Source organism: Orycteropus afer, unplaced genomic scaffold, assembly GCF_000298275.1.
Source record: "Orycteropus afer afer isolate SDZICR_OR568_19922 unplaced genomic scaffold, OryAfe1.0 scaffold00370, whole genome shotgun sequence".
Lineage (NCBI taxonomy): Eukaryota > Metazoa > Chordata > Mammalia > Tubulidentata > Orycteropodidae > Orycteropus > Orycteropus afer.
This window is the reverse complement of record NW_006921957.1, coordinates 2,737,610-2,761,382: the sequence shown is the minus strand read 5'-3', so window position 1 is coordinate 2,761,382 and position 23,773 is coordinate 2,737,610. Positions and strand designations below refer to the sequence as shown.

General features: G+C 45.4%; 1 protein-coding gene across 1 annotated transcript; it reads right to left on the bottom strand.

The window, feature by feature from the left end:
* Positions 1–3,868: 3,868 nt before the first annotated feature.
* KIF2C (kinesin family member 2C) lies at positions 3,869–22,375 on the bottom strand. Its single transcript, XM_007953087.2, has 21 exons — positions 22,312–22,375; positions 21,356–21,450; positions 18,333–18,434; positions 18,103–18,151; positions 16,159–16,281; positions 15,027–15,149; positions 14,388–14,488; positions 12,641–12,736; positions 12,149–12,203; positions 11,899–12,061; positions 10,038–10,128; positions 9,747–9,810; positions 9,578–9,669; positions 8,675–8,817; positions 7,686–7,890; positions 7,465–7,575; positions 6,294–6,361; positions 5,832–5,937; positions 5,621–5,734; positions 4,093–4,216; positions 3,869–3,951 (listed from the first exon to the last, which is right to left on the bottom strand). Exons 1-21 carry the CDS (start codon positions 22,373–22,375, stop codon positions 3,869–3,871), a joined length of 2,172 nt encoding a protein of 723 aa, XP_007951278.1.
* Positions 22,376–23,773: the final 1,398 nt, after the last annotated feature.

The window sequence follows — 23,773 nt, the reverse complement described above, 5'->3', positions numbered from 1 at the left end:
AAAAGATTTTGAAACTTGCTCTTAGGAGAGTAGCTAAAGCAGAGTAAAAGAGCTGAAGATTTCAAAGGGTGGCTCAAGAAAACAAAGTAAAGTATTATAATGAAATGTGCAAAGACCTGGAATTAGAAAACCAAAAAGGAAGAACATGCTCAGAATTTCTGAAGTTGAAAGAACGGAAGAAAAAATTCAAACCTATGGTTACAATATTAAAGGATAATATGGGCAAAATATTGAATGATACAGGAAGCATCAAAAGATGGAAGGAATACATGGAGTCACCCTACCAAAAATAATTGGTTGATGTTCAACCATTTCAGGAGAAATCAAGAACTGATGGTATTGAAGGAAGAAGTCCAAGCTACGCTGAAGGCACTGGTGTAAAACAAGGCTCCAGGAATTGACGGAATACCCATTGAGATGTTTCAACAAACGGATGCAGAGCTGGAAGTATCAACTCATTTATGTTGAGATTTGGAAGACAGTTACTTGGCCAACCCACTGGAAAAGATCCATATTTGTGCCCTTTCCAAGGAAAGGTGATCCAACAGAATGTGGAAATTATTGAACAATATCATTAATATCACACTCAAGTAATATTTTGCTGAAGATAATTCAAAAACATTTGCAGCATTACATCAACAGGAAGCTGCCAGAAATTCAAGCTGGATTCAGAAGAGGGTATGAAACGAGGGATATCATTGATGATGTCAGATGGATCTTGGCTGAAAGCTAAAGATACCAGAAAGATGTCTACTTTTGTTTTATTGACTATGCAAAGGTATCCGACTGTGTGGATCATAACAAATTATGGATAACAATGTGAAGAATGGCAATTCAGAACACTTAATTGTGCTCATGAGGGACCTGCATATAGATCAAGAAGCAGTTGTTTTAACAGAACAAGGATCTACTTCATGGTTTAAAATCAGAAAAGATAGGCATCAGGGTTGTATCCTTTCACCATACTTATTCATTCTGTATGCTGAGCAAATAATTTGAGAAGCTAGACCATATGAAGAATGCAGTATCAGGACTGGAGGAAGACTCATTAACAACCTGTGATATACAGGTGACACAACCTTGCTTGCTGAAGGTAAAGACTTGAAACACTGATGAAGATCAAAGACTACAGGTTTCAGTATGGATTACACCTCAACATAAAGAAACTAAAATCCTCACAACTGGACCAATAAACAACATCATGATAAAGGGGGAAAATATTGAAGTTGTTAAGGATTTCATTTTACTTGGATCCTCAATTTGTGCCCATGGAAGCAGCAGTCAGGAAATCAAAGTGTCTTGCATTGGGCAAATCTGCTGCAAAAGACTTCTTTAAAGTGCTAAAGAGCAAAGATATCACTTTGAAGACTAAGGTGCTCCTGAGTCAAGCCATGGTATTTTCAACTGCCCGATATGCTTGTGAAAGCTGGACAATGAGTAAGGAAGTTGCAAAATTATTGATGCATTTCAATTGTGGTGTTGGCCAAGAATACTGAATATACTATGGACTGCCAGAAGAAAGTCTTAGAGGAAGTACAGCCAAAACGCTCCTAGAAGCAAGAATGGGCAGACTTCCTCTCACCTGGTCGCCAGAAGGGACCAGTTCCTGGTAAGGATATCATGCTTGGTAGGTCACTGAAGGGGAAGACCCTCAACGAGATCTCAGTGGCTATAATGGGTTCAAGCATGGCAGCGATTGTGAGGAAGGCACAGGACTGGGAGGTGTTTCATTGTTTTACATACAGTTGTTATGAGTTAGAATACAACGGCACCTAATACAGGGCTAGGAGACTTAGTGGGGAATGGGGAGTGACTACTAATGAGTACAGGGTTTCTTTCTGGTGTGATGAAAATGTCCTGGAATAAGACAGTGATGGTTGTATACATTTGGAAAAAATCCTAAAATCCACTGAACTATACACTTTGAAGAGGTGAATTTGATAGTTTCAGTAAAGCTGGTTTAAGAAAACGCCTGAGGTAAGAAAGTACTTGGGATATTTAAGAAATAAAATAAGGCTGAGGAATAGTGAGTGGTAGGAGGCACAGTATTCATTCAAAAATATTTATTTTGTGCTCATTATGTCCAGGCCCTGTGGATACAGTAGTGAACGAAACCAAAAATTTTTTGTCCTTATTCACTTAACCACTGAGGCATTGTACTCACAGCTGTGTATATGTTATTTAGTTGCTATTGAGTCAGCTCTGACTCATGGAGATATTATGTGTGACTTAAGGAAATGCTCCCAGTCCTACGCTGTCTTTCAGCACTATATTGGACAATGTTCTGTTGTGATCCACGTTTTCACTGGCTAATTTTCAGTAGATTACATCCTCCTTCGTAGTCTGTTTTAGCCTGGAAGCTCTGCTGAAACCTGTCCACCATGGGTGACCTTGCTGGTATTTGAAATAATTTCTAGCATCATAGCAAGATGCAAGCCAACACAGTATGACAAAGTGATGGCCAGGCAGAGGATGTGTACAGTATGACAAAGTGATAGCCAGGCAGAGGATGTGTACAGTATGACAAAGTGATGGCCAGGCAGAGGGTGTATACGCAACTCAGTTTTCATAACAACTCTATAGTAGTATTATCCTTGTTTCACTGATGGCAGAGAGGTTAATCAACTGACTTAAGATATTGCGGTAGCAGGCAGAATCCAACCCTGCAGTGTGGCTTCAGCAGCTTTGCTCTAATCCTCCACTGTTCTGCCTAATTTCCAGCTGGAGCAACAGAAAGGAGCTGACCAGGCAGAACCTAGTAGGCCATGGCAAGGCATTTATCCTTTGTGCAAGGGGAAGTTATTAAAAACTTCCAAGCAGAGGATGACTTACATTATAAACAGTCCTCTGGCTGCTTGGGGAAGATGGGGCACTGGGAATTAATTCAATCGGGGAGACTAGTTAGGAGCTCATTTGGTATTGCAGGTGAGGTGGCCAGGTCCTGGATAGTAGAATTCTTGTGTTTAATTCTTCCAACTTTGTGAAGTGGGTATTGGTGGCCTCATTTTATACATGAGGGATAACGTTCAGATTATCTGAAAGCTTTTTTCCAAGGCCACAGAGCTAATGCCAGTTCTGTCAAACTTGTGATTCAGCTAAACTTCTGAATGTGGCCCTATATATCTGGTTGTTAAGTGGCCAAACTGCAGTAGTGTCCTTGGCCCTGGGAGGCGCAGGAACATCCCAGGCCCTGCCCACATATCACTCAAAAGGCTGATCTTTTCTTTCTTTATTGTTAGACACAATATATAAACATATAAAACAGGAAATGGCAGGGATCCTCTTGCCCTCAAAAAACAGCAAGGAACAAAGAGGTCCTAGAACCCTTTTTAAAGCAGAAGACATACCAGTGCCCAGACCAAGGGTGTTGAAGGCAGGCCAGAGCCAGCAGAGGTGGACTAAAGGCCCCTTCTCTCTCCCCAGAGCCAGGACAACCCAGGAAGCCCTCCACCAGCAGCCAGTCCACAAAGAATGCTGCCCAAGGGAAAACTCTACATCAGAAAGCTCCCCATTCTTGATGGAGAGGAAGGGCAATACACAAAGATAAAAAAGCTCCCTCCTCCCACATAGGTTCCAGGCACTGTGTTCCAACTAAAGCAATAGAAAGGAGCTGACAGGGCCACAGTAGGCCATTTAGGCTTGCTCCCATGAAGACAAGAGCGGAGGAAAAAGAAACTACGACTCTGTGTTATAGCTCTGACCCCCTCCCCAGCTTCCCTGGGCCCAGATGCCCACATATTTGGCATTTACCAAAGTCTGTCCCAGCTCAGACCCTGACTATATCTACCAGGTACCCAGAGTCTGCTGGAGAGGGGTGGGTAGGGGAAGAGGCTGGGAGTGAAACCAAACAGATCTTTATTTGCAGTCGTCACTGGGGCCGTTTCTTGCTGCTTATTTGTTTGCTGGCCTGCTCTTCCAGCTGCATGGCCAGGCGCAAGGCCTTGATGACATCTGGAAGGAAGGGATGGTGGTGCACATGGGGTTAGTGGAGTCTCAGAGGCCTCTCATTCATTCAGGGTAAAGCTGCCAACACCTGCAGAAGCCAGCAGAGGACACTACCCTCCAACCACACTCCCAGACAGCCAAACCTACCTTGCAGGGCTGAGAAGTGCTTCGCTTGTTTGGCCAGGGCAGATTCCGCTTTGTTCACAAAGGTCTCCAGGTCATAGTCCGGCAGCTCAGTCATCTCAGAGAGCTCAAGCCAGTCTGGCCCTTGCTGCAACACATAAGAAGGAATCAGTCAGTTCAATAATGACCAAGCCAATTTAGCAAATCACTCCTGGGCCCTACTTTATATAAGCAATGCAGATGCCAGTATAAGATGCCCATATCCTGCCTCTTCCCAACCCCAAACCTGTCCTCTAGGTCAAATGAATGACATCATCTGTTCTGAAGCTCAAGCCAGAAATCTGAATGACAGCTTTATCCTTTCACCTTACAAGTCACCAAATCCTGCAAGTTCCACCCTGGGAACAGCTCCTAAACCTCATGTCCTCACTCCAATCCCATAGCCAAGTCCACATTTCACTCTAGGCACCAATAAGCTCTTAAACTGTTCTCCCTGCCTCCACTCTTATTCTCCCCAAGCCTCTAAACCAGGCTCCACACTGGGCCACAGTAATGTATCTAGTGCTCTGCTATGACCACATCACCACTCTGCTTAACTCACTTTAAAGGTTTCCCCTGTCCTCATAATGAAGCTCAGGCCTTTGGTATGATTTGTAAGACCCTTTAGCATCAGGACTCTGCTGACCTGTGCACAGCCTTAACTCTACTCACACCTGTGCTTTGACCACAGTGAACTTCTCAATTGTCCTGAAAGTGCCACATCCTTTTGAATGTGTGTCCCTGAGCACTCCAGGAAGGAGAAGACATGCCTAAGCACTTATCCTTCACATTTCTTCCTCAGTGATAAGTGCCCTGAGCTCTTTATTTCTATTCTGCACAGCATAGTTAGGATGCATTTTCATGCCTCTCCCCACTATGTGTTCTTTGCAGCTAGAATCGCAGTAGTAGGATCTATTGCTTACTAAATTCTGACCATGTGCTGGACTCTGTGCTGAGTGCTTTACAAGCATATAATTTTCAAATATAACCACCTTGTCTTACTCATTACAGAGATGAAGAAATTAAGGCCCAGTGAAGCTGAATGACCTTCCCAAAGAAATCAGCTTGTAAACAGAAACATCACAATTTGATCTCAAGTCTTACTTTTGGGCCTACTACCCATAGTCAATGTTTTTGGTACTTGGGCTCTATTTAGGAATTAGCATGTTGAAAGTATGCAGTGAACATTCACTGAATAAATCAGTCCCTGCCTATGACTCATACTCCAGACTCAATCCTCCAAACATGGAAGAGAGACTAGCTCTGGCTAGGGGGATTCACGAAGTCTTGTGTATCAGACACTGGTGAAGAGGGTGTGGTGATTAGATGCCCTAGAAGAACATAGGTGAATTATTAAGGAAAACTAGGCTAGGGAGTTCCCTCTTGCCATCCCAACCTGAAGACCATGGAACCAAAGCCTAGGACATGTTCAAGGAATGGTGCTGAGCACTGTAGAGTGCCTGTGCTAGGGATGGCTGTGCAGTCCCTCCCCGGCCAGAGGCCACAGCCCCACCTGGATAATCTCCTTGAGCTCTTCCACGGCCCTCTCCTCCAGCTCTCTGATCTGAGTCATGGCTTCATTAAAGCTGGACATCTGAGAAGAGAGTTCCTCCTCTTCCTTGGAGAACTAAAGGATCCAAAAGGAGAGACACAACCACCGTGGCTGAGTTCCCATCTCAGCAGTCCATACTGCTTCCTTGCCTGGCCCCACTCTGCCCCCTTACATTGTCTGTAATCAGGGCCCTGTTAGAGCTGACTTCAGTTTCTTCTGTTTCCATCTGAATTGGTTGCTCTCCACTGGGCCCACTGTGGGGGCTCAGCTCCTTGACCCTGAGGAAACAAGAAAGGCTCAAGTCCCACAACAGCCTCCCTCACATGCACCATGAGAGGGCAGCACCATTCAAGGCTCTGAGAGGATGCAGTAACAGCTTTGCCTTCAGCCCAGAGTGACTGAATAAACTGAAGCTGGATTGGAAAAGACCTTCATGCATTGCTGACTCCCCCATCAAGGCCTGAAGGGGATTTGTGAGTAGTGGCTGTGCCTAGCACAGGCACTAGCATTAGCATTATGTCTAAAGCCCCAATTACATCCACTGAGTCACAGAAAAGGGCTTCCCTCCATCTCTGGTCATTGCCATTTCTTCCCCCAAAACTACCCCATTGCAAATGGCTGTAGGCAAGAGTACCTGTCTGCATATCTCAGGGTGTTTAAAGTATATTCACAGGAGCTTATGCCTGGTGAGATCATGGCAATCTGCAAAAGATGTAATGGGTGGTTAAGGGGTGAGGATCACAGGTGAGGGCACTATACAGCCTGCTACTAGAATGGTCACCAGGAATAGTCTCTTTAAGCTGCTGAAACTCTCTTTAACCATCTGTGCTAGGCAACTTGCCCCATGACACTGCAAATTAAGGTACCTTAAAAAATGGTTCCCTGCCTTTAAAGGTTTATCTAAGTACCTCCTGCTTCTTTATCCTTTTACTGAGACATTTGTGTGACCAAGGTCACATCTTGAGGCTATGTGGCTCCTGCTGGCATCTACAGTTCACCAAAGCCAAGGGAGAACAGTTTAGAGCTTTGTAAGAAAACCCTACCTTTCTCATGCAAAGGCCCTGACCCAGTAGGCAGAGGAGAGGATATTCTGTGAAGAGGAAGGATGGCTGGGTATTAAGAGCAGACCTTAACTGGAAGGACTTAGGGATAAAGTAGGGAAGGAGATGAAAGTCATTCAGCTGTAGTAGCCTCATACTCTAGCCCCTTTCCTAGGCTGAGAGCCAGTGAACTCCAAGGAAGCCAGGAGGAGAAAAGGACTTCCCTTTCCTGCTTACCGAAAGGTCCTTCTGAATTCAGGAGCCTCCCTTTCCACCAGGTAGGGGAGGAATGACCTCCCACAAACTGAGAGTTGCACCTACATCTAGTAAGGGGGCAGACCATCTCCTCCCAGCTTGGGTAGCAATGAAGAGGCCAGTGCTGAAGAGCAGGGTGTGAGAATCCGGTTAAATTCAAATTAAAACCAAACCCACTGTCAATGAGTCAAGTCTAACTCATAGCAACCCTATAGGGGCTGTTCTTCCACAACCAGAGTAGAACTGTTCCACAGGGTTTCCAAGGCTGTAAATCTTTACTGAAGCAGACTGCCTCATCTTTCTCCTGTACAGCAGCTGGTGGCTTTGAACTACTGATCTTTTGGTTAGTAGCCAAATGCTTTAACCACTATACCACCAAAGCTAGTTAAGTTAGAGCCTCAAAACCCAAGGAGCTAGGGGCACTGAACTTCCTGCTCAGGGACAGGACTAAATGTCTCCTTGGAAAACAACTGCCTCCTCCATCACCACCTCTAAAGTGAGCCCACTCACCATGCAGGTCCTTGAGTTCTCCCCGATAAAGGAGTCCCTCAGCACCTGTGTCAACTTGCTCTCCCGGAATGGCGTGTGAGCCTTGTTCTGTCCCAGGGCCCTGATACATTCCTGTGGGGCAGCAGAAGCAACTGAGGTCCCTTCCTTCATCTTGCACTGTCAACTCCATGCCTCCACCAGCAGCCCTTCAGGCCAGCCACCTTGAGTTAATCCCATACTACCTTCAGGGCCAGGAGACTCTTGTTGATTTCTGCACCCTCCATGCGGGTCTGCCGGTCAGCACTGGAAGTGTCTGCACCTCGCTCGTTCCCTGCTAAATCCACCAAAGAGAACTTGCCATGCACTCTCCCTTTGGCTCGAAGAAGAATCTGGAAGCAGGCATGGGAGCGGGAAGAGTTGGAATTGGCAAATGTCTGCCCAGAGGTCCTGCGGTACATGAGGGCAAAGAAAGATGATAAGCTTCTGGGGTCACCTCAGAGTCTAAGCTACCCCAGTCCACAGCAGTAAATTCTCTGGTAAGGGAGGGACGTAGGTATCTTCCTGACCCAGATTTATTTTCTGCCTTCCCCAGCAGGTTTCCCAGCTGTGGACCAAATAAATTTTTCCAGCTGCTAAAGTATATTGGATCCTGTGCTAGGGCCTTGGGGCCATAAGGACCTGGGAAGGACGAGTTGCCCCTGAGTGCTAAGCACAAAAGGCAGAGGGGCTTTCATGAACCACTTACCAGAACTTGAGGGCCCCGCAGAGGGCAGCCTCCTCCCTGGGCCTCCCTGCCGAGCCCAAGCTGACTCTCTTGCTACAGTGGGCCACCATATCTAGGTCCCTAGTAGAAGAACACTTCCCTACCACTGTACAGAGGAGTTACACTATCCTTACTTCCAGCTTAGAATATAGACCCAGAGCTCCAGTTTCCCACCAACATGCAAGGAGGGAATAGTGAGAAGAAACCCAGAGAAACCTGGGAAGGATACCTCTGGATAACAGCCTGGGACTAAAGCCTGCCTTGGTTAGACTTAAGATGTTTAGACTTGTGCCTCATGAGCCTCTGGCTCTGGGTCATCTGCCCCCCAAAGGTCCCTTAAAGCAGAGGCCTTCACAGCCCATCAAGATGTGGGGAAGGGACCCTCTGTGAAAATGGCAGTGGGCTCAGAGCTAGTCCCCACCTGAACTGGGTATTAGAAGGTAGCCCCTTCCCCTCACCATAACTGACCTGCAAGCACTGCCTGTGTCAAGCATCTTGATGACATCCTCAGCACAGTTAACCAGGTGCTCCTGTAGTCCCACCACCTGCACCTGCTGTTTGCCATCTTCCAGCACTCGCAGCTTGGCCTTCTTGTTGAGCAGGTCAAATAGCTGTGCCAGAAAAGGGAGTGAAGCTGAGGGCCAGGTGCCCAGGCACCCCACCTGACCCCTCCCTCTTTCAAGCCTGCCCTGCTTAAACAAGGGCTGGCAGCAGGAGAGTATACTAGTGGGGTAGATGCCAGACTAGCAAAGGGTCATACACTTGGGATCTCAACCAGACTGCCTTCCTTTGATAAGACTGCTTCTTTACCAGCTGTGTGAGCCTGGCTAAGTTACCTGACAACACTGGGCCTCTTTCTCAATTGTGAAATAGTGATGCTAATCCCCATTTGTGATGATTACATGAGTTAAGACAAGTACCTAAAATAGTGCTTAGCCTGTAATATCATACTACTACTAATAAACATTAGCTATTATTATAATCTAGATCCCTCTCTGGGACAGGCAACTCTATAAAGCATGGAGAGAGACAGATAGAAAGAGAGAGACTATGAATGTGTACAAGAAGGAGAAGAAAAGGAAAGTGAAAAAGTTAGGAGGGAGGTGGGTCAGGAGGACAGGGCACACACAGGCAAACTTCTATCTCAGAGGGAGCCTGAGGAGTATCCCTGCCATGCTTGCTGAGCTCGGGTGCCATCCCACCATCAGAGGAACCTCCCACACGCACCAGGGCAGAGTGACCTGTCAAAGACCTAAGCCTGATGTAATTCGTGGCAACAGGTTGTTTAGCTATGTAACTTCTAGCCAATCTCAAGGTTTTAGAAAGTTCAGGGGCCCCAACAGCATAAACAGAGGGTTCCCTGCCAGCTACCTTCCCATTGTAGATCTCGAAGAATGTCACATAGACTTCTAGGCCCAGGTTCCGGTAGCGGGGCTGATTCTTCAGGAGGAAGACATCCCGGGCTGTAGGAAAGAACCTGGATAAGAAAGCCACCTGCCTTTCTGTGCCCAATCCAACTATGGCAGAACACACTACTTACAGGCCATTGCATAGATCCCTTTGGATGCATTCTGGGTTTTCCCCGAGAGGTCTCCACCCATAGTCTGTAAAGGAAGGGGCAGAATACTGTGTAAATGGCTCTTGGCTGAAGCCAGAGTACTACTGGTTCTATCACCATAGTAAGCCTCACCACAGCCAGGAAGCTGGACCTGCAAAGGGCTGTCCCTCTATCTGGCATGGTGAGAGTATTATTTGGTGGTGGGCATCTGTACTGAACGGACTCAGGATTGGACCTGGGCAGCCTCTCTCCTTGACAGGCTTGAATACTCACATGTGTCTTGCCACTTCCTGTTTGGCCATATGCAAAACAGGTTGCTTTTCCTCCTTCAAAGATTGTCTGTACCAGTGGCCTTGCTGTGAATCTAGGAGAAAGGAGGAGGAAAGATGCTTCTCTCTCTCACAAAACGTGCTCCTTGGAACATGTTCCTGCTGCCCTTCTACTGCAGAACTCCCAGGTTCCTCAAGTCCTCCTTCTGAGCCCTGGCACTCCTCTCTTGCCTCAGTGGTCTCAGAGTGCAGTGTAGTAAATTACTTAGTGTGGCTTTTCTAGCCATAAGTCTTTGTAAACTCTGTGGTGGAATTTGCTGTGAGCAACTGAGGAGCTCCTGATTGTAAAAGTTATCCACCTGGGGTATTTCTGTTGGTGCAACACAAAGCAATGTTCTGGGAGGTTCCTGCTCTCTCTCAGGTGCTTAGAATTCTGATGTTATGATTGGTTAGTTTGGCCACTCTGCCAGGCTCAAAAGGAGGCCTCATAGAGGCAGAAGAAGTCTCTCTCTGACTGCTGGCTGAGGAAGACGTGCTGCTGAAAGACACACGCTCCTGAAAGAGACACATGCTGCTGGGAAAGAGATGCAAGAGACACGCATTGCTGAGTGAGACACTGAGGGACATGCACTGTTGGGAGAGAGACTATGGGCTGGGAGAGAGACTGAGCGCTTTTCCTGAATTTGAATTGTAGTCTGGTGCTTTCCTAATAAACCCCGTAATCTGTGAGTTCTGTGTGGCCACTGCAGCGAATTATTGGACCCAGGAGAGAGGTGGTAGGTGCTTTGGGAGGAACGGTTGGTGAAAGGGCTGGAGGAAGGCAGCATGTCTGGCCTTGCAGGAACAGGCCTTGGGTTACTGATGGTGATTCTGTCTGCCTCTTGTGCGGATAGAGGAGGTCAGGAGATGTGTCCACCCTGCCCTTTTTGCACAGAGCAAAGTACAAAGTGGTCCCATCTGACCCCAGCCCCACATACAGATCTAAAATCTACAACTGAGAGGCCTAGTACTGACCTACCAGAAACAAGCTGAAAGCCCAGCCCCTCTTCTGATACTAGAGACACAAGATTAAAACCTGAGCTTACCAGCTGACTTCCAGCAAAAGGTGCACTAAAAGTTCAGGGCAAACCCTCTAAAATAGGGCTTAAAACATTTTAGGCTTTGTAGGCCACACAGGTATCTGTCACATCTTCTTTTTATCTTTTTTTTTAAAAAAATAAACCCTTCAAAAACATAAAAACCATTCTTGGTTTGAAAACCATGCAAAAAGGGGTTGCAATCCAGATTTGCTCCATAGGCCATAATTTGCTGACCTCTACTCAACAGAATGTTCTGTGATGACAGAAATGCTCAGATCTGTGCTGTCCAATATTAGCCACTATCACTTGTGGCTACTGAGCACTTCAAATGTACTGGTGCAACTGAGGAACTAAGTTCTGTTTTATTTAACTTTAAATAGCCACATATGACTAGTGGGTACCATACTGAACAGAGCAGCTCTAGAATTTCCTGAGTCTGCTAAGTCACATGGGGGTGACTACATGATAAGACACAGGAAGAACCTCTCTCTGGAGCCTGTCCTGCCCAGCCCAGCCTCAGAGAGTACAATGGGCAATAGCTCACTTGTCATCCACTCAAAGATTGGCCACTAAAGCTGCAAAATGGGATGTGGCAGGCCCAGATGGGGCCCTTCCTGGTGCTATAAGCCGGAGCTGGCTCTATGTGATGGATGACCATAGAAAACACCAGAGACCAGAAAGGCCCTGAAAGTTCAGCATGTCTGTAAAAAGTGCTATTACAATGTCCTACATTATCAAAAAGAGGGCAAAAGGGGGGCGGGGCAGGGGAGAAGATAAGGAACTAACCTGTAGACAACTTCATTCGAAGCAGTTTCATCAAATGCAAAGTCAAAGCAGAATGCCTGGTTTTCCAGATACTTTGTTAAGTCCACTTTTAATTTGGGCTCATGGACCAAGAGGAGACACTTGCTAGGAACGGAAATCACATCAATTTCTTTCTTGGCCAACTCTGCAGAAAGAAGAGTATTTCAAGGGGTGCTCCTGGACACAGAGAAACCCTTAATCAGTCTCAAGCCTCTGACTGAACGGGACTTACCTTGTTTATTCAGCGGCCGTTTCCTAACACAGACACATATTCTGTGCTCTTCGATCTTAGAAAGGAGAGAGAAGACAGCCATTCAGCAAGGGGTCAGAATAGTGTCAAAAGAAAGCTTGTCCAGAACGCCTGCCCCTCCAATCCCCTATGTTGCCCAGTCAGGGGCCAAGATCTAAGATTAGGACCACTGCCTCTTCAGAGCTACTCCAAAGCAAAAGGCGGCGGCACTGAGTGTTTTTTAGTTTTCTCACTTTGCTGCTTATAGGGGGTTTCAGCACTACTTTCATAATTATTAGAAAGAATCTATTCTAACCAACCTATGGTAGCTGAGGGAGAAGAGGGCATACAGCTCGTGAAGACAGGACCCTCCCATTTGGGCCTCACTAGCTTCAGTCCACTAAAGGGTATTAAAAAAACTTCAAGAGTGAGTGAAGGTTCTTAGAACATGCTCATTCCCTTAGAGAGAGGAAGAAGACCTTTGCATTTACTTACAGGATCAGTCATAGTAAGCGGATGACATTCTAAACTAGTTCGAAATTCTTTAATCATCCGGGAAAACTCCCAGTTTGGAAAGCTGTTGTCATATTCCTGTTAGGGACAAAAGCAAAAAGGACTGACTATTAATATGTAAGTGCTCTCAAACATGGGTATAGGGACGGACAGATGGGTGAACAAGCTAAACAATTAGGTATGTCTAAATGGAGAGTGTATCCAAGATCATATATAGGGTTGGCAGACAATGGGCCTATAAGTTCATGTGAATGATCAGAATTCCCAGGTGTATAGTAGAGCTGACAAGGGGCAAGGTTATGGTCATTACTTGGTCACAGCCAGCTACCCAGAGGGACCGAGTAGTTGATCCTGCAGGCTTGGGACCATAGTTGCAGGGGACATCAAGCTCAATTGGCATAACATACTATACAAAACATTGTTCCACCTACTACTTTGGCGAGTAGCGACTGGGACCTTAAAAGCTAGGAAGCTGCCATCTAGATGCAACAACGGGTCTCTCCTCGTCAAGAAGAAAGAAGAAAACCAAAATTAATGGAAACAATCAGTCCTAGCGACTGGTACACCATCTGATCTGCAACCTATACAACTATGAGACCAGAAGAACTAGATGGTGCCCAGCTACCATTGCCATCCACTTGGAAGGGATGTAGGAGATCCTGCATAAAGAGGGAGAACAATGTGGTACAAAACTCAAAATCATTTGGAGGCAAAAAAAAAAAAGAAAAAGAAGGTGGGGACCAGGTTTGCTGGTCCAATAGAGCCTGGTGTAACCACTGAGACTATGGTCCCTAGCTGCCCTTCGGGTCTGGAATTGAACCCACAACTGTGGTTTCCAGCCAAACAAAGTACAGGCATATGAGTTAAACATTTGCCTCAAGTAGACACACGCCCTGGAGAGAACAATCATGGGAGAAGGAAGGGCTGCTTATGCACAGGGAGATAGCTCAGGGTGCAGAAGAGTGTGAAGGGATGGACACTGGGAGGAGGTAACTACGGGGAGGAAGTGGGAGGGGAGCTGCTGCATTGTAAATTTTGGTCAATGACATGAGACAAAGTATATGTGAACTGCTGTATGAAAAGTGAATTTACTCTGTAAATCTTCACCCAAATCCTAATAAAAAAAAAAAAAACATATATATGTAAGTGCTCTCAGCCCTTAATACTAAAGGCTATAGCTCTTTGCATATACTTGAACTTTGAGAGCTGACAAAGCTCCCACACAATTTCATTTCCTCCCATCCTAACTCTAGGCTAAGAAGCCAGGGACAGAGCCCTGGAGAACAGAAATAGGTATGGGGCACTAGGCATGCATCAGAACACCCTAGGAACTGGGGTCAGGGCCACTGTTCCATTTCTTAAGAGGCCAGCAACAGGCCAGGTTTCCTCAGAACAACTGCCCCAATTAAGGGGAAATGCTCCAAACTGAACTCCCCCTTCCCACACACAACTGGAGGTGGGAGTAAGGGAGCAGGCAACTCTGCCCAGTGACCCCCTGGTCATTGTACTATGTGAATGCTTGCATAATGGACAACCAGCACCAATATTCCTCATCTGAGGGCCTTCAGAAAAAAAAAAATTGAATAATTTGTTCTCTGAATCCTGGTGAAAAACCAGTTAAACTTCCTGGATATCAGAATTGGAACCTCCGGAGTGCTAGGGCCCATGCTATCTTTGTTGCCTGTTGGAATTCAATCAAGAATGCCTGTCCCAAAACCAAGAAAGGTACCTGAGCTCGCCTTATTCTCATTTCAGAGTTCTGGGCCCTCTTCTCTTCCCGCTTGTTCTTCATTTTTTCCATTTCTTTCACAATACATGATTTCCTCCGAACTAGAAAGAAAAGGAAGCCCACTTTCACCTGTTAAGCCAGCTGGTTCTTCTCGGTTATACTGAGTCCTGGGCCTTTCCCTGGAATAGGCCTGTTCTAGATCCTTACTCTTAAGTCACCATATACAAGGCAAGAAAGCAAGAGACGTGAGCCCTGGGATGGAGAAATCCACAAAGTAAAGACTTGGCTTATGTGAGGTCAGAGTAATAATAACCCAAGCTCTATGTCTCAATGGCTGTTTTCTCAACCACAGAGAGGTGAAACAGACTCTGCTTTGTCTGATGGTCACTCTGGGCTATTTTAGTGAACAGCATAGCTGTGGCAACACCTTAACCACAGCAGAAGGCTTCTGCCAGTTTGTAAGGATGGGACCACCTCTGTCAAAGTTCTTGAAGTCATTGATCCCATGCCCACAGGGAAACACGCATGCCCCTGTGACTGAGTTTGAACTCAGGTGCCAAGGCAGGCCAGGTTGGGGGCAGGATGTTAGCTACCTATCCTGTACTAGGAGCAGGACAGCAGATACCTCAGCGTGTCTACCTGAGTTCACAGGGTTTGCAGAAGAGCTGCCTCGCACAGGATGGACTTGCTCTTCCACCTCCTCGCTGACCATCGTCAATGGTATCTCAGCCACTGCAGGGCAGGAGGACCTAGGGGGGCCGGCTGTGGGGGAACAAAAGTCACTGGAGAAGCAAGCAGGTACTCTGCAGCTATGCTCATCATGAGTAGTTTATGGGCCAGGAGGAGGGCTGCTGGCAGCCAGCTTAGCAGGGCTCAGGCTGTTACAGTAAGAGCAGAGCTGGGGGGCTTTTCTCTTTATCTCACACATGCTGAACCAAACCAGTCTCTCTATAAGGGCTGGCTCCTGGGGTCATTAAAGAGTGGGAACAGCTCAGAATGGGCTTTACCAGGAACAGAAAACCCTTCGAAAGCCTGAACTCTTTAGACTTGACCCAAGCATGGGTTCTCAGGCCAGCCCTGGCCTTGCTACCTATTTGGGAGAAAAGCCAGGTTGACTTCTCCAAACTCTCAGTGCAGTTGGTTAACAGGAGTAAATACTGAAAAGCCAGGAATCATAAGGAACTTGTATAATGACTAGCTATACTGATTCAACACAAAGGTACAATCTACTTCCCATACCTGGCCATTACCCTTTTGGTTATTTTCTTCATTTTAGAGCTGAAATTTCATACATGCAAGTGTTGATGACTGTGTATCTTATAAAATCTGCATCTAGTTTATATGTCTGTCAAAAGTTATAAGCATTTTACTTAATGTATTTTAAAATTCCATTTAATAAAGTTAAAAAAGAGAAAAAAACTAAGCTATCAGAAGTCAGGATTATAGTTACCCTTGCGGGGGTTAGGAAGGGGAACTTCTGGAGTGCTAGTAATGTTTTGTTTGAGCTGAGTGTTAGTTACATGCATGTTCAATTTGTGGAAACCCATTGAGCTACACATGCAATAATATGTATGCTTTCTTGTGTATACATATTACTTCAATTAAAAGTTAAAGGAAAAAAAATGAAACGGTTTGCAGCTACGGGAGCAGTGCCGGTCAGAACAGTACTGAAGCGAGGGGAGTGGAGGGATCCTACGATATTCCAGGATACGGCAACGTGTGAGGGACGTGCTCCAGGTTCTCAGGCAGGGAGAACAGAGTCATTACTCACTGGGAACGGAAAGCTGTTTGCGGGAGTTTGTAGACACTGGCAGCTCCACCTCCATATCATTTTCCTGAGCGGTGATACGGACCTCTGAGACAGTGGACATGCGAGTGCAGCGGCCACGGAAAGCTGAAGAACCGAGGGCAGGAGCCAGTCAGTGCAGCATGATCAGAAGGGCCAGTGGAGGAACCAGGGGCAACCCCCCAAGATTTTGCACAGGGTTAGATGAGTCCTGCTATCAGGAAGGGGGCCCACCCTTTCCATCCAAAGAAAGGGAAAATTAGAAAGGTCGAGTACCAGCAACCCCAAAACTTATCTGTTCATATTCTGCAACACCAGGAGCTCCTGAGGACAAGAATATTCCCCCAAGAACATCTCTTGAATAAATGGAGGGACCTAACAATTCATCTGAAAAATTTCTGTAGAGATAGACCTGATCCAGGTCCCTGAGAGAAAGCATTATCATTCTTAACAGTAGCAGCAACTACCATGGCCTTCATATACTCAAAACAACCTAAGATAAATATCAGTATTTCCATATGATCAAAGGGGACATTAAGGCTCAGATACATTAAATGACTTGCCCAATGTCACTCAAGTAGTAAGTGGCAGAGCCAGAATGTGAACCCAAGATTTCAAAGTCTGAGCTTTTTCCATTGCTCCAGAATGCTTATTAGGAAGAATCTATGGGCCACATCATCAGAAACCTATGGGGATCAGCTACACTGATTTTCTGAAATCTTAAAGGCTTAACCAAGAAAAACTATTGAGTTATATTTCATTTCATTTTTTTAATATATCAATTTCTACCCATCTGTATAGTTTATCTCCATAATAAACAATCAAATCATCACCTATAAAACACAAGTCAGAAATGTGGGAACAGAATCATGATTTAAGCAAACACTAAGGGATAGCAAATTTCTAAGTCTTGTAGGTTTAGGCTGAATGTCTTGCCTAGGTATGTCTTTTATAAATAGCCTGAATTAGTACATTCTTTTCCTATTTCCCAGATTACCTATAATCTTTTATTTCATTTCTACTGTTAGATACCATGCACATTTATGAAGATTCTGTCCATTAAAAGGAGCTGTAGCAACTTCTTTTGAGAAGATGCATGTGGAATGCTACTGCTACCATCTCCATCTCTCCTATAGGCCTTAACAGTACAGCCAGCAAGAGAGGGCTAGCATAATACCACTCAGGCCCAGCCCAAGGTAGGAATAGCACCACTGTCCTGGGCCCTTAGGAATCTGAAGCCCCAGAAAGTATTCACAAGGCCGCTAAGATAGTGGAATCATGTCAGGGTAGTAGAAACCCCTGGACTGCAATAGATCGTGCAGGTTTACCGGCCTTCAAGGTATGGTTGGCTTTCAATAAGAAGTCAGATTTCTTGGGCACTCTGTACCTACAGTCATAGCCTATTGTAGCCAAAGTAGGTTTATGATGACTAATTATGCAGAGAAAGCCCAGCTCTCTCACAGGCCTGGGGGTATTGCTGACTTTTTCCCATCCCAACCAGCTTTCCATAGCACCACCAATAGTCCAGGACCTAGTGTCTACTTTTTCACAGCCTGCTTAAAGCCTCTCTCCAAGGCACGCCTTCCCCTTAAGAATGTTGAGCTCTGAGGGAAGCCTAGCCCATCAAGGCTGCCAATGATTGATCCCTACTCCCCTTAGCAATAGGCTCTGGATTCTAGGAAAGGCTTCTAGGCCAGTCAGCAAATTTCCCAAATGGACCAGGGTTCCTTAGAGATTGGTCTAAGAATTGAAGTTGGATTCTTCCTCACAGAGAAAGATGCTTGGAACAGAGGTCAGGACTCAGCTCATACACAAGCCATCCACTAAACTGGAACAATGAGTTATTTCACAGCGTCCACAGCTCGGAGCCCCAGGAACATCATTCCTAGAACAAACTCCATGACAACAAGCTAGGAGAAATCCATTTACCTTCTTTTGGAGCAGGAATTTTGGAGTTGACTGATCGGCGTTTTTGTTTCTGAAAAACAAAACAAACTACCACAATATGTGGCTCTTCTCAATTATTATTATATGGGCCCCATGTGGGGCCCATGTACTTTGCTGATACAGCACAGTCCCAAGAAACAAACCAGCAGGAAGGCAACAAACCAAGTGAGTTTTCTGGGGACACCAAGTATAGCCAGATGAAAGGCACTTACCTGAACCTTTACATTCTCCTGCAGGGGCAGATTGTTCTCCGGGTGTAAGGGAAGAAGCTGTAAGAGTTCTGGGTTTATTGCTGCCACATCATCAAAATCAACCTACAAGGAGCAAGTACAAATTTTAGCGGAATATCATAGCTTGCTCAATCTAAATTCATCTCTACAAGGTGTTATGGATTGAATTGCATCCCTCAAAAACATGTGTTGTAAATCCTAACCCCTAAACCTATGGATGTAATATTTGGGAATAGGGTTTTCTTTGTTATATTGGTGAGGCCATATCAGTGTAGGATGTGTCTGAAGACTATCACCTTCCAGACATTAAGAGAGCTGATTAGGCACAGAGAGAAACAAGGACAAACAGGGGAAAGATAGATGTCACGTGGAGATATCCAAAGAGAAGCAAGACAAGGATTTCCCCTCAGAGCAGATAGAGAGAACCTTCCCCTAGAGCCTGAACTGAGACTTCTAGACTGTAAGAAAATAAATTTGTTGGTTAAAGCCGCCCACTCGTGTTATTTCTGTTACAGCAGCACTAAGAAACAAGGCTCTAGGTCTGCCACTGCTAAGTTCCACTAAGTGATAATAACCATAAAACAGTGGTTCTTTCTTAGTCATTGTTTACCATCTAGATGGATATAGGTTTCTGATTTCCAAGCCAATGGTAGACGTCGGTGATGAGAATGAAGTGAAGAGGAAGGCAGACAGACAGGCAAACCATCAGGAAGTCAGCCCACAGCAGATCTAGGCCACCTGGCTCCCTTCTAATTCTGCTGAATAGTGGGGTCCTGCTGCCCACAGCCCCTGGAGCACCTCTTGCTGGCTGATACAGAGGAGGAAACAAGTTCTAACTGTCTCGGTGAGAGTCAAATGGAAAGCCCTAAAGGATCTTTTGGGCAGGGACAAGCTCCTGACAGCTGATAACTAACCTTAAGTCTACCTACATTTTCTACTGGGCCCCAAATTTCTTCCCCAGCACAGCTTCCTGCTCATGACTGCAGTGAGGTCACAATTCTAGGTTTACATCATCAGAATCCAGCAGGCCTCTAGGAACAACTCAAACTTCATCAGCATAATTTCACAGCAGGTTCTAACACACCAAATTAGTACCAACTTGGTCACTTATATTTTAAAATGTAACAGGGCTAAAATGTACTCCAGGGTTAGGACTTTCCCTCCTAGATATGAAACCTGGATTTATTAACTGGTCTATTCAAACATTTACTAGGTGTGAATAACACACTAAAGAGTGTGACACAACCTTGCTTGTCGCAAGTGAAGATGATTTGAAGCACTTACTGATGAAGATTAAAGACTACAGTCTGCAGTATTCCTTAAATATACCTTCTAAATACAGTATTTGCATATCTATCACAAGGCATTATGCTAAACAAGCCCTTTACATGTGTTATCTCATTAAGCTCCATGAAAGAGGGATCAAATTTGTCTTATTCACCTCTGTATGCCCAGAATCAAACACACTGTATGGCATTTTGGAATCAGGCCAAAAGGATTTGTTGGATTTATTACTATCATGCTCACTTTACAGATGAGGAAATTAAATTTCTAAGAGGTTAGAAAGGTTGCTTGAGTAGTGGCAGAGCCAGATAGAATCCAAGTTTTCATAATCCTTGTCTAGTGACCTTTCTACTACACCACAATGCCTCTAAAACAGAAATGCCTTAGTCACATCACACCTCTTTTCTTTTTAAAATCCTTCCAATGTTCCCTACTGCCTACAGAAAAAAATCTAAACAACTTAGATAAAAAGGTCATGTGACAAAGTATCACTCCTCCTGCAACTGCAAGCCAAGGAATGTCCAGGGCTCTAAGAATCTGGGAGAGACCAGAAAGGCTCTTTCCCTAGAACCTTTGAGAGAATATGACTCTGCCATCACCCTGAATTTGGATTACTAGCTTCCAGAATTGTGAGACAAAAATTTCTTTTCTTATAAGCAAACACAACAACAAACTACTAACCATCTAAACTCTTAGTGCCAGAGATGAAGACCCTTCAGTTTCCTTTTTCAGCTTTTGCTGCTGCCAAGCATCCGAAGCCCCTACTACAAGGGGCCAGCTTTAACACTAGTCCCATTACACCCCTTTCCCCACCTCTAAGCTGCTCCAGCACACCTCATCTGTGCTAATCATCACAAATGGCTTTCTGTTATTTAGTATTTCAGGAACATATTTTTGTCTCAACTGTATTTTTTTTTCCCAAAAAATACCAGTATCACAAGTAGTGTAAGCTGGCTTGGGTAAACAAGATTTTAGGATTCTGGGCAGTTTGCTCTTTGTAAACACACCAGAAGCTGTTGACTGCTTCAATTTAAAACAGGGCCCCAGAACTACATGGTGCCTGGCTACCACTACTGACTGTTCTAATCAGGACCACAATAAACCCTGATGGAATAGGAAAAAAATGTAGAACAAAAGAACCTCGAATTCCTAAAAACAAAAACACCATTACTGCCAAAAAACAGATGTACTGGACTGGGAGAATGGTGGACTCCTTGTGACTACTGTCCTGAGATATTATTCAAACCTTGAACAGAAACTAACCCGAGGCCACCTTGTAGCTAAATAAGAGTGGCTCACAAAATAATATCAACCAGAAGTACTCCTTTAAAAATCACCTATGAGAAATTGCTTTAAAACAAAGATGAGAATGTAAAGGGGCAGGGAAACTAGATTAATAGCAACAGAACAATCAGAAGGGGAATAATGAGAATGTTCACATATTGGAAGAATGTAACCAATGTCACTGAACACTTTGTGTAGAAATTGTTGAGTGGGAACCTAAACTGCTGTGTAAATCTTTAGCAAAAACACAAAAAAGTTACTAAAAAAACAAACAAAAAAGGCCTGACTAAATAAAATCTTAATGCAACAAAGAGGACCAAATTTAAGATAGGAAAGACAGGAAAGCATCAGAAACAAGGCTCTCACAGGTTCCACCTCCACAAAGACTCTTTATGTAGGAAGATGTTAAAATGTGAAGGCAATCTCACAGAACCTACCTCTTTGCCTTTTGTGGCACCTCCTTCTGTCCATTCCACTGAAACACAGGATTTCTCCATGTCCACAGTCCTTATGTTGGCACTGTGAATTAAACCTACAGTATGGAAAGTCCAGAGTTACTCCTCTGTTCCCTAAGGGCTAGCACTTCATTTTTAGGATCCCAGAGACTCTCATTATGTGTTTACCAGAATGAAGAGGCAGCTACCTTGCTTTCTTTTGATACACAGGAGAAATAAAGAAACCTCCTGGAGGCTTCATTCATAGAACATCCAGTGAGATGGGCGAGGAACAGGTCTCAAAACTGAGCTGCATGGGATAAGGATTCACCTCCCACTTAAAAGAGAGCCTACAGCGGCATGAAGGTATGTTATGGGGAGTCACCATAATCCTTAGGTCAACTGTTCCTCAACACAGCACTAAGGCTAGGTCCCTTGGGTTTCCTTAACTCATTCACTGCTGGCAGCCACGTCCGATCATTTTTCCTAATGACATGAGTATCAATCTGCCAGAGCTGCGAAGCTGATTAGCTAAAAAATAGCACAGGATTGCAAGCTCCTTCGGAGCAGAAATATGTCTGTCTGGTTTATTGCAGAATCTCCAGTAGCTGATATACTGCAAGTGTGCAATATTTATTGGAGAGTAGAAGGGTCCGGAAGCCCACTTCCCCTACACGAACATGGTAGTCTCAAGGGAGAATTTTGGAAGAGGGGTGAATCTAACAGCCTTAACTAGTCGGGGAAGTCCAAAGACCGCGGAGAAGCCGTGCCTACTCCCGAAGGGAGGGGAGGGGACACAAGACAGCACAGAGTCTCCTAGCACTGGGTAGGAAAGACCAACAGCCAGCGCAGAGACCCAGACCCAGTGCCTCAGGACCCTGCCATGTGGGGGCGGGACAGTAATTCCAGCCGTCTCACTGCCCACAGGTCCCCCTTGGCCTCAGGACCCCGCCTCTCACCATTACTGCGTTGGATATTGATGGTGAGGCCAGGGAACAGCCGGTTCTGAAGCGACGAGTCCATGGGCAGTTGGTCGGTGAGCCGTGATGAGAAACGGCAAGTACCAAAAGCCCCAAATCTGCTAACTCCACTAAGTCTCAACACCGCGTAAACCGCCGCAGTTTAAATCCCGCGCGCCAGCGTCTCTAAACGTCATCATGCCGTTGCCGGCCTTGCTTTTGTAAGGGGGAGACGCCCAGCTGAGCCTTTTGGGATACGTAGTCTCCGGTCCTTCTTCCGGCGCTGCGGACCGCCTACTCGTCTGGCAACCCCCCCGCGAGCTGTGCTGGCTGGAAGCTTCGCAAGATAGTCAAGTCCTAACCTTCCAGTCCCCCGGTTTATGGCCGCTTCTCCCAGTACGCCTGTGTTCCCCGAAAGTTTATGTAGTGTTTGAGAGTGAAGGCCCTGGGGTCCTATAAATAAGGATTGGAATTCCGACGTTTTCTTTTACTAGCTCATTTACCTCGGTCAAGTTAGAAGTTTTATTCGGCTTTATTCTTTGTTACCTTCTTCGTTGAGTTATTGCGAGAAATTGTGTATAAAATGCCTGAAAGACACAAATTCACCAAATATTTAGTACCTACTATGGACTAGGCATGGTGTAGAGAACAAGATAGTAGTCTCTGACCTCTGACCTAACATTTTTAATATGTTGTTGTTATGTGCTGTCCAGTCAGACCAGACTCATAGCGACCCTTCCTTGGGTTTCCGAGGCAGTATCACTACGGAAGTAGATTGCACCATCTTCCTTCCGAGGAGTGGCTGGTGGGTTTGAATAGCCAGCCTTCTGGTTAGCAGTCAAGTGCCTTAGGCACTACGCTATCAGAGCTCCTATTTTTAATATGAGCAGGATCAAAAAGAAGTAAATAAATTGCTAATTGTTACAGTGCTTTCTCGGAAGGAAGACTGGGCAATCTACTTCCGTAGAGATACTGCCTCCGAAACCCAAGGAGGGGTGGCTATAAGTCGAAATCGACTGGACGGCAATAGGAGACAGTGTGCTGGCGATAGAAAATAAGTAGGAACATACTTAAGAAAAAAGGATAAGAGAAATCTTTGAAGTGATATTTAACATAAGTCTGGAGAACAGAAAGAGCCAGCTATGGCAAAATGAAGGGCCGGGAGGCAGAGAGCCTTCCAGACTATTCTGAAAATAGTCTGTGCAAAGGCTCTGAAACAAGAACTCAGGAAAAAACTTTTGTCTCCCTTGAAAAGCTAAAAACCAGTGTGGCTATACGGTTGTAGATGAGGAGGAGAGCAGCACAGATGATTTTGAAGAGGTGGGGAGGGATGAGATCATTTTGCATCGTGTAGCCCATAACAATTCATTTTGGATTTGCATATTTGAAGAATTTTAAGCAGAGGAGTGGGAGCTCTGGTAGCATAGTGGCTAAGACACTTGCCTGCTAACCAGACGGCTGG